The sequence below is a fragment of the Salvelinus fontinalis genome, chromosome 7 (assembly GCF_029448725.1).
Source record: "Salvelinus fontinalis isolate EN_2023a chromosome 7, ASM2944872v1, whole genome shotgun sequence".
NCBI lineage: Eukaryota > Metazoa > Chordata > Actinopteri > Salmoniformes > Salmonidae > Salvelinus > Salvelinus fontinalis.
This window is the reverse complement of record NC_074671.1, coordinates 48,589,518-48,603,824: the sequence shown is the minus strand read 5'-3', so window position 1 is coordinate 48,603,824 and position 14,307 is coordinate 48,589,518. Positions and strand designations below refer to the sequence as shown.

The 14,307-nt window shown below is 48.3% G+C and overlaps 1 protein-coding gene across 1 annotated transcript; it reads left to right on the top strand.

Moving 5' to 3' along the window:
- Positions 1 to 2,853: 2,853 nt before the first annotated feature.
- On the top strand, positions 2,854 to 14,307 carry LOC129859576 (immunoglobulin superfamily member 10-like). Its single transcript, XM_055929504.1, has 5 exons — positions 2,854 to 6,851; positions 8,347 to 9,304; positions 11,095 to 11,281; positions 11,555 to 11,697; positions 11,868 to 14,307. The coding sequence occupies exons 1-5, from the start codon at positions 2,909 to 2,911 to the stop codon at positions 13,459 to 13,461; spliced, it is 6,825 nt and encodes a 2,274-aa protein (XP_055785479.1). The 5' UTR covers positions 2,854 to 2,908; the 3' UTR covers positions 13,462 to 14,307.

The window sequence follows — 14,307 nt, the reverse complement described above, 5'->3', positions numbered from 1 at the left end:
CCGAGTCAGTGTGTAGGGGTACAGGCCAGTTGAGGTAATCTGTACATGTAGGTGGGGGCGAAGTGACTATGCATAGGTAACAAACAAACATCGAGTAGCATCAGTGTACAAAAGGGAAGGGGGTCAATGTAAATTGTCCGGCTGCGATTTTTATGAATTGTTCAGCAGTCTAATCCTAGACTTGGCGCTCCGGTACACCTTGCTGTGCGGTAGCAGAGAAAACAGTCTATAACTTGGGTGACTGGAGTCTCTGACAATTTTATGGTCTTTCCTCTGACACCACCTATTATATAGGTCCTTGATGGCAGAAAGCTTGGCCCCAGTGATGTACTGGGCCGTTCACACTACCCTCTGTAGCGCCTTATGGTCAGATGCCGAGCAGTTGCCATACTAGGCGGTGATGCAACCGGTCAGGATGCTCTCGATGGTGTAGCTGTAGAACCTTTTGAGGATCTGGGGACCCATGCAAAACCACTGTTGTGTCGTTTTGTCGTGCGTTCTTCACGACTGTCTTGGTATGTTTGGACCATGATAGTTTGTTGGTGATGTGGACACCAAGGAACTTGAAATATCGACTCACTCCACTACAACCCTGTCGATGTTAATGGGGGCCTGTTCAGCCCGCCTTTTCCTGTAGTCCACAATCAGCTCCTTTGTCTTGCTCACCTTGAGGGAGAGGTTGTTGTCCTGGCACCACACTGCCAGTTCTCTGACCTCGTCCCTATAGGTTGTCTCATAATTGTCGGTGATCCGGCCTACCACTGTTGTGTCGTCAGCAAACTTAATGATGGTGTTGGAGTCGTGTTTGGCCACGCAGTCGTGGGTTAACAGGGAATACAGGAGGGGACTAAGTGCACACCCCTGAGGGGCCCCTGTGTTAACTGGACTCACTCCAATTCGCATACCGCCCCAACAGATCCATAAATGATGCAATCGCAATCGCACACCACACTGCCCTTTCTCACCTGGACAAAAGGAACACCCATGTGAGAATGCTGTTCATTGACTACAGCTCAGCGTTCAACACCATAGTGCCCACAAAGCTCATCACTAAGCTAAGGACTCTGGGACTAAACACCTTCCTCTGCAACTGGATCCTGGACTTCCTGACGGGCCGCCCCCAGGTGGTAAGAGTAGGCAACAACACGTCTACCATGCTGATCCTTAACTTCTTCGGGCTAGGGGGCAGTATCCGGAAGTTTGGATTACCTTCGCTTCTTTGGGCATAGGGACTATGGTGGTCTGCTTGAAACATGTAGGTATTACAGACTCGGTCAGGGAGAGGTTGAAAATGTCAATGAAGACACTTGACAGTTGAGCCGCGCATGTTTTGAGTACATGTCCTGGTAATCCGTCTGGCCCAGAGGCTTTGTGAATGTTGACCTGTTTAAAGGTTTTGTTCACATCGGCTACCAAGAGCGTTGTCACACAGTCATCCAGAACAGCTGGTGCTCTCGTGCATGCTCAGTGTTGCTTGCCTCGAAAGCGAGGCATAAAAGGCATTTAGCTCGTCTGGTAGGCTTGCGTCACTGGGCAGCTCGTGTCTGGGTTTCCCTCTGTAGTCCGTAATAGTTTTCAAGCCCTGCCACATTCGACGAGCTTCAGAGCCGGTGTAGTAGGATTCAATCTTAATCCTGTATTGACGCTTTGCTTGTTTGATGGTTCGTCTGAGGGCATAGCGGAATTTCTTATAAGCATCCGGATTAGTCTCCAGCTCCTTGAAAGCGGCAGCTCTAGCCTTTAGCTCGATGTGGATGTTGCCTGTAATCCATGGCTTCTGGGTGGGATATGTACGTACAGTCACTGTGGGGACGACGTCATCGATGCACTTATTGATGAAGCGATGACTAAGGTGGTGTATTCCTCAATGACATTGGATGAATCTCGGAACATATTCCAGTCTGTGCTAGCAAAACAGTCCTGTAGTGTAGCATCCGCATCATCTGATCACTTCCGCATTGAGCGAGTCACGGGTACTTCCTGCTTTAGTTTTTGATTGTTAGCAGGAATCAGGAGGATAGAATACTGGTCAGATTTGCCAAATGGAGGGTGGGGAGAGCTTTGTATGCATCTCTGTGTGTGGAGTAAAGGTGGTCTAGGATTTTTTTCCCCCTGGTTGCACATGTGACATGCTGGTAAAAAATGTGGTAAAACTGATTTAAGTTTGCCTGCATTAAAGTCCCCGGCCACTAGGAGTGCCGCTTCTGGGTGAGCATTTTCTTCTTTGCTTATGGCCTTATAGAGTTGGCTGAGAGCGGTCTTAGTGCCAGCTTCGTTTTGTGGTGGTAAAATAGACAGCTACGAATAATACAGATGAGAACTCTCTTGGTCGATAATGTGGTCTGCAGATTATCATAAGGTACTCTACCTCAGGTGAGCAATACCTCGAGACTTCTTTAATATTAGACATCGCGCACCAGCTGTTATTGACAAAAAGACACACACCCCCACCCCTCGTCTTACCAGAGGTAGCGTCTATGTTCTGCTGGTGCATGGAAAATCCCGCTAGCTCTATATTGTCCGTATCTTCGTTCAGCCACGTCTCGGTGATACATAAGATGTTACAGTTTTTAATGTCCCGTTGGAGGGATAATCTTAATAGTAGGTCATCAATTTTATTTTCCAATGATTGCACGTTAGCAAGAAGAATGGAAGGCATTGGGAGTTTACTCGCTAGCCTCCGAATTCTCAGAAGGATCCCCGATCTGCGTCCCCTTTTCCGGTGTCTTTTCTTCACACAAAAGGCGTGGATCTGGACCTGTTCCAGTGAAAGCAGGATATCCTTCTCGTCGGACTCGTTTTAGGAAAAAGTTTCTTTGATTATTAATAATAATCAAACCACCTGCAGGCTGGATTGAATGGGCCTTGAGTTCAATACGTGATATAGAGCATCTAATTTCATACTGCTATGTTATGTTTTATGTTATGTGTTTTCTTTCTAATAAACTCAAACTTCTTGATCTCCAGGTACAGGCAGGACCTGGAGAGAGACGCATTGTACTACACAGGGGTTAAGGCTAACATGGTAGCTCAACCATCCTGGCTGATGCAGAGCTCTGTGGACCTGCAGCTGAACAGGCCCCAGTCCACTGGGAAGAGCGTCAAGCTGATCCTCAGCACCCACCTCACACAGACCGTGGAGCCTGAGCTGGAGCGCAGACACCGTAGGACATGGGTCATGATAGAGAACACAAACACTACCAGGACGGTGCTGACTGTTGTAGTGGGCAGCCCTGCTGTAATGGACTGTAACGTGTTGAGCTCAGGAGACACAGTGGTTCGCTGGATGCTGCCAGACGGGACCCAGCTGGAGGCACCATACAGCAGCCCAGACAACAGGGTGTCAGTGTTGAGCACCGGTAGGTTGGATATTAAAGCTGTAGGACACTCAGACTCAGGGATATATTACTGTATCGCCCAGGTCTCTGACGACCTCAGTGTCCTCCCTTTCCGCCTGACGGTCGAGGAGTCCTCCAGTCCTCCCCCTCTTGGAGGGGACGAGATGGCGCCTACCCTCGTAGAGGGGTTCACCGGTGTCCCTCTCACTCTAAACTGTGTCGTGTCTGGCTCTCCTGACCCTGAGATTAACTGGATCCTTCCCGACAGCAGCATAGTGAGTCACAGAGCCAACTCTTCTAGAGCGCTGGTGTATTCCAACGGAACTCTCAGAGTCCCAGAGAGTCGACTGACAGACAGTGGATATTATAAGTGTGTGGCCATGAACCAGCATGGTGTGTATTCCCTGGCGACTAAGGTGACTCTCACCAGACAGTTAGGAGCAGAGATACGACCACTGAGGAGAATGAGGCCACAGTCTGCTTCAGGGGTCAACACCAGGGTCAAAGCCCCCATGGGGGACACTGAGGAGGCATCAGGGGACAATGACGACACACAGGAGGAAGTCCCCTCCTCGCCTTCCTCCTCATCTTTCTCCTCCTCCTCATCCCCGAGCCGTGTGGGGCTAATGAATCGGAGGAGAGGTCAAAGTTCAAACAGGGGTGGTGGTCATCCATTTAGAAACACATGGAGGCGACCTGCTGTACCTAGAAAACCAACCACGACAGGGACAAATGATGAAGACAAGAAAAACACAGTGGGAACGAGGAGGAGGATTAACGTGGCAAACAAAAATATAGACCCGGAGAAGTGGGCGGACATTTTGGCCAAAATCCGTGACAAGAACGGACAGGGTAACACTAACATAACACCCAGCTCAACTCACCTCACCACAAAGAAGAAGCAGGAGTCAACAACAACAGCTAGCGCTAAGCAGACAGAGTCTCCTTACAACATAGAGGGATCAACAGACGACCTACATGAGGAAGAGGAGGAGGAGCTATACACACCCACTACTATACCGCATATACCCACTCGACACACTACTTACACTACAGACTCAGATGTGGATACAGCCACAAGTCATGCACTTTTCACGCAGCCGGTCACAGAGCCTGTCACATCTGTTCCCCAGCAGCTCAGTAACACTGTCACACACACAGAGACGCAAGGCAGGCACACAGTCACACACACACACTCCCAGACCCTGGCTCAGCTGCATGTGAACGTCTTGACCAGTTCTTCATACAACGATTATTTACAAGGAGAAAATCAAAGCACCACCACCACCGCTTTGACTACAGATGTTGCGGCTACAGAGTCTGATATCTCACCCACGTCTGAGGATAATCAGGGGGCGAAAGACGCTAACGGACCCAGTGTTTTTAGCAGCTTTAATGAAGGAAGTGACGTATATTTAGACAGAGCTGAACTCGACCCATCACTCACCACCACCACAGTTAGAGGGTACTCTGAATCGGAAACAGAGAGAGATGAATTTGACCACTCTCTCGCTGAGACTCAGAGCACAACTGCTAAACTAGACACACCTACTCAGCTAAAGCAGCATACAAGGTCTAACATAACCCATCTTCCACTCAGCACACCCTCTCCCACAACCGAGCTCACTTCAGCTGTGTATATGAGGAAGGAAACTCCAGGTGAGGTGGCTACTCGACTCAGAAACCAGAACTCCAGGAGGAGGAATGGGGGTGGGGGCAGGAGAAGACGGCCCAATACGGGCAGAAAGAAGCCAAAGCCTAATAATCCGTTGAGAAGTGATTTTACAACTGCAGCCACACCTATGGACGCGCTCCCAACAACTACCAAGGCAACCACTGCCACATGGATTAAAATAGAAGCGTTCGACAAGGCCAAAAGCATGACGGACAGATTTAATACCGCAGTTCCATCGACGGGCAGCCAAGCGACGTCATCAGGCAGAGTGAGTCACGAAGAGAACACAGTAGTCTCTTTATACGAAGACGGGATTGACCCCTCACCTACAACTCGCTCCGAGACAAAGGACACCCTTTCACCACACGCCAAACCACTGTTCGGGAGCACAACAGCCCCACCGGCGTCTCCTACAACCTCTTTAACAGAAACACATAAACAAACATCCCAGAGCAGCCATCACAGAACAGTCCCAGAAAGAGCCTCTCAGACTCCGAACACTCAGAGCCCAGTTCCAGAGCACTCGGTTGTGCACACGACAGCCCGTCAGGGGAATTTTACAAGCACCCCCCGTCCTGCCGTTAAACCAACCGAGACAACACAAAGGGGAGGCAGCGCTACTGTAGACCTTCCCCCTGTTCCAAGTCCTGACAAGTCCCCGGAGAATCGCAACACTCGCCCGGGAGTGCCAGCAGATGGACAGCTCGACACACCAGACTATCGATATACAACAGGTACGACTGAGGTTAAAAAAGCGCCGGTCAAAGAGATTGACAGCGCGTCTCCGTCCATCCGGCATGAAATAACCAGCGCACACGGCACAACACACGCCCCAACACACGCCCCGGGTGCCTCGACAAAAGAGTCCTTCCATGAGGAGGCAGAACATGAGAAGGCTCGGGTTAGCACCGCTGAAAGGCCGGTGACATCTGAAAGCTCTCGTCGCAGATCTGGTCCCGATAAAACAGCCACTGTTAAGCCCAGAACAACCTTTGATGGGCACTATAACATCAGAGAAAGCACTTCCACCACAGGCAAAGACCACACACCAGTGGAAAATGGTGCAGTTTCTGTTGCTGCTACTACAACAAAGGATGTTTCTCCCACTATGTCACCTGTCACCTCCACATCAGTTAGGACATCCATAGTTTTCCCCTCTAAGGTGAGGCCTCAGATCCCTGTACTAAACACTCCATCCACTAGGGTCAGGACCCAACCTTCATCCAGAACAGTGGAGGTTCCCTCCAACTCCAACCACATCCCAGACAGTCACAGAGAGAGAGTCCTCATCTCTCAACCCGACCAGAGAAACAACCCGATCCTCAACAGAGGAGACTCCATCCTAATCACAAGATCTGACCCCAACAGACAACCGCCACCAGCCGACTCCCACACCACTACTAAACTAGAGTCAACTGACATCAAGCCTGATCCAGTCACCGGTATTAAACCAACCACCACAGAACCCAGAACACCCCACAGGACAGTCACGAACACAAACAACCAGATGGTCAAACAGACGACCATCACAACCACTCTCGCTTCCACCGCCACAAAGAGCTTTTCCCAGACTTCATCAGTGTCTTCACCAAGGCCTCAGAGTCCGTCCAGTGGGGGCCAGAGGACAGAGACCCCTACCCAGACACAGGGGTTATCAGGTGGGGTGTCGGGAGGTGGTGAGAGACCCTCCGTAGTGGGACCTGTTGTAAGAGGGAAGCCCCGGATCACCAATGTGGATGTGCGGACAGTGACAGTGAATGCAGAGATGGATGCACAGCTGCCCTGTGTGGCTGTAGGGGAGCCCAAGCCTTTCCTCTCCTGGACGAGAGTCTCCACTGGTATGTATAACAGTACTTCCTTTTCTGTTCTCCCCTCTTCATAGAACATCCTCCTTCACCCTCTATTACAGAACGACACAGCTGTATGTACAGTGGGGAGAACAAGTATTTGATACACTGCCGATTTTGCAGGTTTTCCTACTTACAAAGCATGTAGAGGTCTGTACTTTTTATCATAGGTAGTACACTTCAACTGTGAGAGACGGAATCTAAAAATCTAAAATCACATTGTATGATTTTTAAGTAATTAATTTGCATTTTATTGCATGACATAAGTATTTGATACATCAGAAAAGCAGAACTTAATATTTGGTACAGAAACCTTTGTTTGCAATTACAGAGATCATACGTTTCCTGTAGTTCTTGACCAGGTTTGCACACACTGCAGCAGGGATTTTGGCCCACTCCTCCATACAGACCTTCTCCAGAACCTTCAGGTTTCGGGGCTGTCGCTGGGCAATACAGACTTTGAGCTCCCTCCAAAGATTTTCTATTGGGTTCAGGTCTGGAGACTGGCTAGGCCACTCCAGGACCTTGAGATGCTTCTTACGGAGCCACTCCTTAGTTGCCCTGGCTGTGTGTTTCGGGTCGTTGTCATGCTGGAAGACCCAGCCACGACCCATCTTCAATGCTCTTACTGAGGGAAGGAGGTTGTTGGCCAAGATCTCGCGATACATGGCCCCATCCATCCTCCCCTCAATACGGTGCAGTCGTCCTGTCCCCTTTGCAGAAAAGCATCCCCAAAGAATGATGTTTCCACCTCCATGCTTCACGGTTGGGATGTTGTTCTTGGGGTTGTACTCATCCTTCTTCTTTCTCCAAACACAGCAAGTGTTTGTTGTTGCCCTCTCACCAAGCTGCTTGCCTATTGTCCTGTAGCCCATCCCAGCCTTGTGCAGGTCTACAATTTTAGCCCTGATGTCCTTACACAGCTCTCTGGTCTTGGCCATTGTGGAGAGGTTGGAGTCTGTTTTTTTGATTGAGTGTGTGGACAGGTGTCTTTTATACACGTTCAAACATGTGCAGTTCAAACGGGTGCAGTTAATACAGGTAATGAGTGGAGAACAGGAGGGCTTCTTAAAGAAAAACTAACAGGTCTGTGAGAGCTGGAATTTTTACTGGTTGGTAGGTGATCAAATACTTATGTCATGCAATAAAATGCAAATTAATTACTTAAAAATCATACAATGTGATTTTCTGGATTTTTGTTTTAGATTCCGTCTCTCACAGTTGAAGTGTACCTATGATAAAAATGACAGACCTCTACATGCTTTGTAAGTAGGAAAACCTGCAAAATCGGCAGTGTTTCAAATACTTGTTCTCCCCACTGTAAGCCTGTTAATGTAACAAAATAGGAGAACCCTATTTGTCATGATATAAGCTATACTCCATTCTTATGCGTTTCAACAGACAACATGTTGCAGAAATAATCCGTTATCTGCATTGTTTTAATCTGCTCGATGTCTTGAAACACACATTATTTTCATTCATGCAGGAGCGACAGTAGCCCAGAACACTCGGGTCCAGAGGTTCGAGGTCCATCCCAACGGCACGTTAATCATCCGTAACAGCCAGCCCCAGGACCGAGGCCAGTACCTCTGTATGGTCCAGAACCAGTATGGCATGGACAAGATGGTGGTCTCCCTGATGGTCCTGGCCCAGCATCCCAGAGTGCTCCAGCCGCGCTACCGCGATGCTACCGTGTACCACGGGGACGGCATCGATCTGGAGTGCCAGGTACAGGGACATCCCATGCCCCGGGTCACCTGGGTGCTGCCTGACAGGGTCCACCTCGCTGCGCCCCCAGCCCCGGGCCCTGCCAACCCAGCCAGTGGCCCCCAGCCCGGCCCACAGTCTGGCCCTAAGCACGTGGACCTCCTCAGTAACGGTACTCTCCGGATAACCGAGGCCAGCTACACAGACAGAGGGATCTATAAATGTATCGGCAGCAGCGTGGCTGGAGCCGATACAGTCTCTGTCCGTCTCCATGTGGCAGCCTTGCCTCCAGTCATCCAACAACCTCGCTATGAGAACATGTCCCTCCCCGAGGGAAGCACGGCCTACATCCACTGCACTGCCAAAGGAGCCCCTACGCCCATCATGCGCTGGACCACGCCCGACGGAGTCCAGCTCCTCACCTCGCAGTTCGTCAACGGACGTAATTTCTTTGTCTTCCCCAACGGGACCCTGTACGTCCGTGGGCTAGGCCAAGGCGACGCGGGGAGATATGAGTGTGTGGCCAGTAATGCGGTAGGAGCCTCCAGGAGAACCAGCATTCTGACCGTACTGAGACTCCCATCCTCCACCAAGGCCAGGATTACCTCCTCGTCTCCCCAGAGGTCTGACGTGGTCTACGGGGCGCTTCTGAGGCTCGACTGCATTGCCACAGGAAAACCAGAGCCCAGGATCGTCTGGAGGACCCCCTCTAAGAAACTAGTGGATTCCCAGTACAGGTATGCATCTTCTGGCATTTTTTTAACTCACTGTCTAATATGCCCTTCAGGCCATTGTCTGTATGTCCGGTGCCTTCAGAAAGTATTTATACCTTTGACTTTTTACACATTTTGTTCTGTTACAGCCTAAATTTAAAATGGATTCAATTGAGATGCTATGTCACTGGTCTACACACGATACACCATTATGTCAACGTGGAATTAAGTTTTTAGAAATCTTGACAAATTCATTTAAAAAAATGAAAAGCTGAAATGTCTTAAGTCAATAAGTATTCAACCCCTTTGTTATGGCAGGAGTAAAAGTGTGCTTAACAAGTCACATAATAAGATGCATGGAATCACTCTGTGTGCAATATTAGTGTTTAATGTGATTTGTAAATGACTACCTCATCTCTGCACCCCACACATAGAATTATCTGTAAGTTCCCTCAGTCGAGCAGTGAATTTCAAACACAGATTCAATCACAAAGACCAGGGAGGTTTTCCAATGCCTTGCAAAGAAGGGCACCTATTGGTAGATGGGTTAAAAAAACAATGACATTGAATATCCCTTTGAGCATGGTGAAGTTATTAATTACACTTTGGATGGTGTATCAATACACACATTCACTACAAAGATACAGGCGTCCTTCCTGCCGGAGAGGAAGGAAACCACTCAGGAATTTCACCATGAGGCCAATGGTGTCTTTAAAATAGTTAGAGTTTAATGACTGTGGTAGGAGAAAACTGAGGATGGATCAACAACATTGTAGTTACTCCACAATACTAACCTAAATGACAGAGTGAAAAGAAAGAAGCCTGTACAGAATTAAAATGTTACAAAACATGCATCCTGTTTACAATAAGGCACTAAAGTAAAACTGCAAAAAATATGGCAAAGAAATTAACTTTATTTCCTGAATACAAAGTGTTATATTTGGGGCAAATCCAATACAACACATCACTGAGTACCACTCATCATATTTTCAAGTTATGATAAAAAATATATATATATATATAACTAACCACAGGCAAAATCCTAGAGGAAAGCCTGGTTCAGTCTGCTAACCAACAGACACTGGAAGACAAATTCACCTTTCAGTAGAACAATAACCTAAAGCACAAAGCCAAATCTACACTAGGGTTGCTTAACAAGACGACATTGAATGTTCCTTAGTGGCCTAGTTACAGTTTTGACTTAAATCGGCTTGAAAATCCATGGCAAGACTTGAAAATGGCTCTCTAGCAATGATCAACAATCAACTTGACCGAGCTTGAAGAATTCTTTCAATAATAATGTGCAAATATTATATAATCCAGGTGTGCAAAGCTCTTAGTGATTTACCCAGAAAGACTTACATCTGTAATCACTGCCAAAGGTGATTCTAACATGTATTCACTCAAGAGTGTGAGTACTTATGTAAATGAGAAAAAACTGTAATTTATTTTCAATTATATTAGCAAATATTTCTAAAAACATGTTTTCGCTTTGTCATTATGGGGTATTGTGTGTAGATGAGTGAAACAAATATATTTAAGCAATTTTGAATTCAGGCTGTAACACAACAAAATGTGGAATAAGTCAAGGGGTGTGAATACTTTCTGAAGGCACTGTATATCAACTATCATCATCAGATGTTGTCATGAATGAGAAGGTTTACTGTGAAATCATGCAGGGTCACATTTTCTATTCCCTAAAGGTTAGCTGAAAAACCATCAAAGGAAGAACTAAAATGGCTGCTGTTAACAGCAGGAAATACTGTTATTCACAAACAATAACAACTTGTTTTTGTTTTGGGGGGGGTTTTCAGCTTCGACCCCAGGATAAAGGTGTTCACCAACGGTTCTTTGGCCATCCAGGCCATGACAGAGAAAGATGATGGGGACTACCTGTGTGTGGCCCGAAACAAGATGGGGGACGACTACATGCTTCTGAGGGTTAACGTGCTGACCAAGCCGGCCAAGATTGAGCAGAAGCAGCTGCTGGCGAGTCAGAAGGTCTGTCTTTTGTCTTAGGTTTCTATGTACATAATGGGTCACATCCCAAATGGCACCCTATTCCCTGTATAGTGCACTACTTTTGACCAGAGCCCTATGGGCCTTAGTGAAAAATAGTGCACTATATAGGGGTTAGGGTGCCATTTGGGGCAGAACCTTGGTGTTTTTAATGTGATATTTTAATGTTTTGCATCTGAGTGTCATGCAAATATTTCGGTCGGTTTTCTGTCTGATGTACTATTGGATAGAAAATAAATATTTTTGAATTTGAAGGTGATGTATGGAGGAGACCTGAAGGTGGACTGTGTAGCGTCTGGCCTCCCCAACCCTGAGATCCGCTGGGCTCTGCCGGACGGCACCATGATCAACACACTGAAACAGATGGATAGTAGGGTTAGAGGTGGGCGCACCCGCAGGTACTTGGTGTTTGGTGAATCGCATCAACTTTTAACATACCGTAATATGTTAATGAATCACATAATACAGTATGTACACCCAATCTGTTATTGAATCACAGTAACTGCATAGTCGATAAGAATCACAACACCATTTTCAAACAATCACCCAACCCCTCCCACCCCCCCAGATACGTGGTGTTCGACAACGGGACGTTGTACGCCAACGACGTGGGGATGAGAGAGGAAGGAGACTACACCTGCTACGCTGAGAACCAGCTAGGGAAGGATGAGATGAAGGTTCACGTCAAGGTGGTGGCGGACCCTCCGATCATCAGAGACAAAACTCAAAGCCCTGAAGTCATCAGGGTTCTTTATGGGGAGACCGTGTCTCTGAAGTGCAGCGTCAAGGGAGAGCCGACCCCAGTCATCACGTGGCTATCCCCCACTAACCGGGCCATTGCCTCCTCCCCCACTAAATACCAGGTCCATAATGATGGCACATTAGTGGTCAAGAAGGCGCAACGCTTTGATGCTGGTAACTACACCTGCACAGCTAGGAACAGTGCCGGCCAGGACCGCAAAGTCACCAGGGTGGAAGTCCTTGTGACGCCACCGACCATCAATGGACTGAGAGGTATGGTCAACACTATCAGAGTGACGGCTATAAGGGACCAGCGCACCATGCTGGCCTGCGAGGCCGTGGGGACACCCATCCCCCGGGTCATGTGGGTGTTACCGGAGAACGTCATCCTCCCGGTGCCATACTACGGCAGCAGAATGACGGTGCATCGCAACGGTACGTTGGATATACGTTCGCCGAAGGGGACCGACTCGGCTCAGCTGGCCTGCATCGCACGCAACGAGGGCGGGGAGGCCAGGCTGATGGTCCACCTGGAGGTTAAAGAGATGGTAGAGAGACCGCAGCTCAGAGGGCCCAAAACAGAGAGCCTCTCTCTAACGGTAGGCAGTACCATGACCCTGAACTGCTCCTTTGAAGGAGGCCCAGCACCCCCAACGGTAACCTGGATCCTCCCTAATGGTTCCCCCCTCATGAGGGGTGCCCAGTTCTCCAAGTTCTTCCACCGACCTGACGGCTCCTTGGTCATCACTAACCCCGCTGTCTCTGAGAGTGGTATGTACCGCTGCCTGGCGAGGAATGTAGCCGGGCTAGTGGAACGTACTATTACTTTAGCCCCGGAGAGGAAACCAGAGATCAATAACCGCTACAACTCCCCCATCAGTATTATGAACGGGGAGAGCCTCCAACTCCACTGTCTCTCTACGGGGGACCCCCTCCGGCTGACGTGGACACTGCCCAGTGGGGTGGTCCTGGGGCGGCCACAGAGAGCCGGTCGCTACGCCGTACTGGCCAATGGGACGCTCGCCATCCAGCAGGCGTCCGTCTACGACCGCGGCTCCTACGTCTGCCGAGCGGCCAACGAGTACGGCAGCGCCCTGCTCTCCGTGCCCGTCATCGTCATCGCCTACCTGCCTCGCATCACCAATGGCCCGCCTCCCGTGATGTACGCTCGCCGCGGCGTGGCAGTCCAGCTGAACTGTGTTGCCACGGGGATCCCCCGGGCTGAGATTGCCTGGGAGACGCCGGAGAGGACGCGGCTAGCGGTCAGTGCCCAGCCACGCCTCTTTGGCAACAAGTACCTCCACCCACAAGGCTCTCTCATCATCCAGAACCCCACGCAGAGAGACCAGGGCTTCTACAAATGCACCGCCAGGAACGCGATAGGGGTCGATACTAAAGCCACCTATCTCCATGTGTTCTGATTAGCCTTAGACAAATCGTTTTTTTTTTTATCATATGCCCAAGAAACTGCCAAAGGAGCTGAGCACGGCCAATGCTTTTCATCCGTCCACATGATGTTGAAGAGACTTTGAATCACTGTCAACGCAAAGTAAAGATACACTTTCCAATCGGTAGCTAAACAAACGAGCTACTGTGTATGCAGTAGCTGTGCTGTATGTGTCCTGTGACGTCATTCAAGGCCATGTTTCAGCTGCATTTAAAAAAAAACATTTTGTGACAAAGCCATTTTTCACTCATCAAAAAACACTTTGCCATGAAGGACTTTAATAGAGCAAAAACTGTAGTATTACTATTTGTAGCATTATATGAGTATATGTAGTATATCTTTTCCATCTCCTGCGCTGACAATGACAATTTTATGTCAAACTGTGTAGATAAGCATAGCTCAATATCTTTTTACGTTCGATTTAATGAAAATATTCTAAATTATATACTGTTGATACAGAAAATATCCAGTACTGCTGAGATGGGGACGATTTCAGGGGTCTAAGCAACAATGGCTGGTGCGACAATTATGAATAGCTGCTTCACAACCATCCATATTATCTTACTATCTTAACCAAAAGTATTTTTAATGACCGCCAACCCTGCTATTTACAGGAGCGACTCACACATTACCGTTACTGTGATTATTGTACATGCAATTTGGTTTAGATCTGCTTGCAACCCACATAGGTGTCAACATCAACTCATAAAATAATACTAATGTGTTTTTACATGCCCTCATTATTAAATTATTTGTCTTTAAAAGACTCTGATGTATAGGAATTTTACACGTTTTTTAATAAAGAGAAGCTCAAAATCCA

Bases quoted from the DNA above. Each gene is read 5' to 3' on its own strand.
- LOC129859576 (XM_055929504.1), top strand. From the start codon at position 2,909: ATGTTATGTTTTATGTTATGTGTTTTCTTTCTAATAAACTCAAACTTC. The intron at 6,852-8,346 runs GTATGTATAACA...TCATTCATGCAG, and splicing joins CTGGACGAGAGTCTCCACTG to GAGCGACAGTAGCCCAGAAC. The intron at 9,305-11,094 runs GTATGCATCTTC...GGGGGTTTTCAG, and splicing joins CTAGTGGATTCCCAGTACAG to CTTCGACCCCAGGATAAAGG.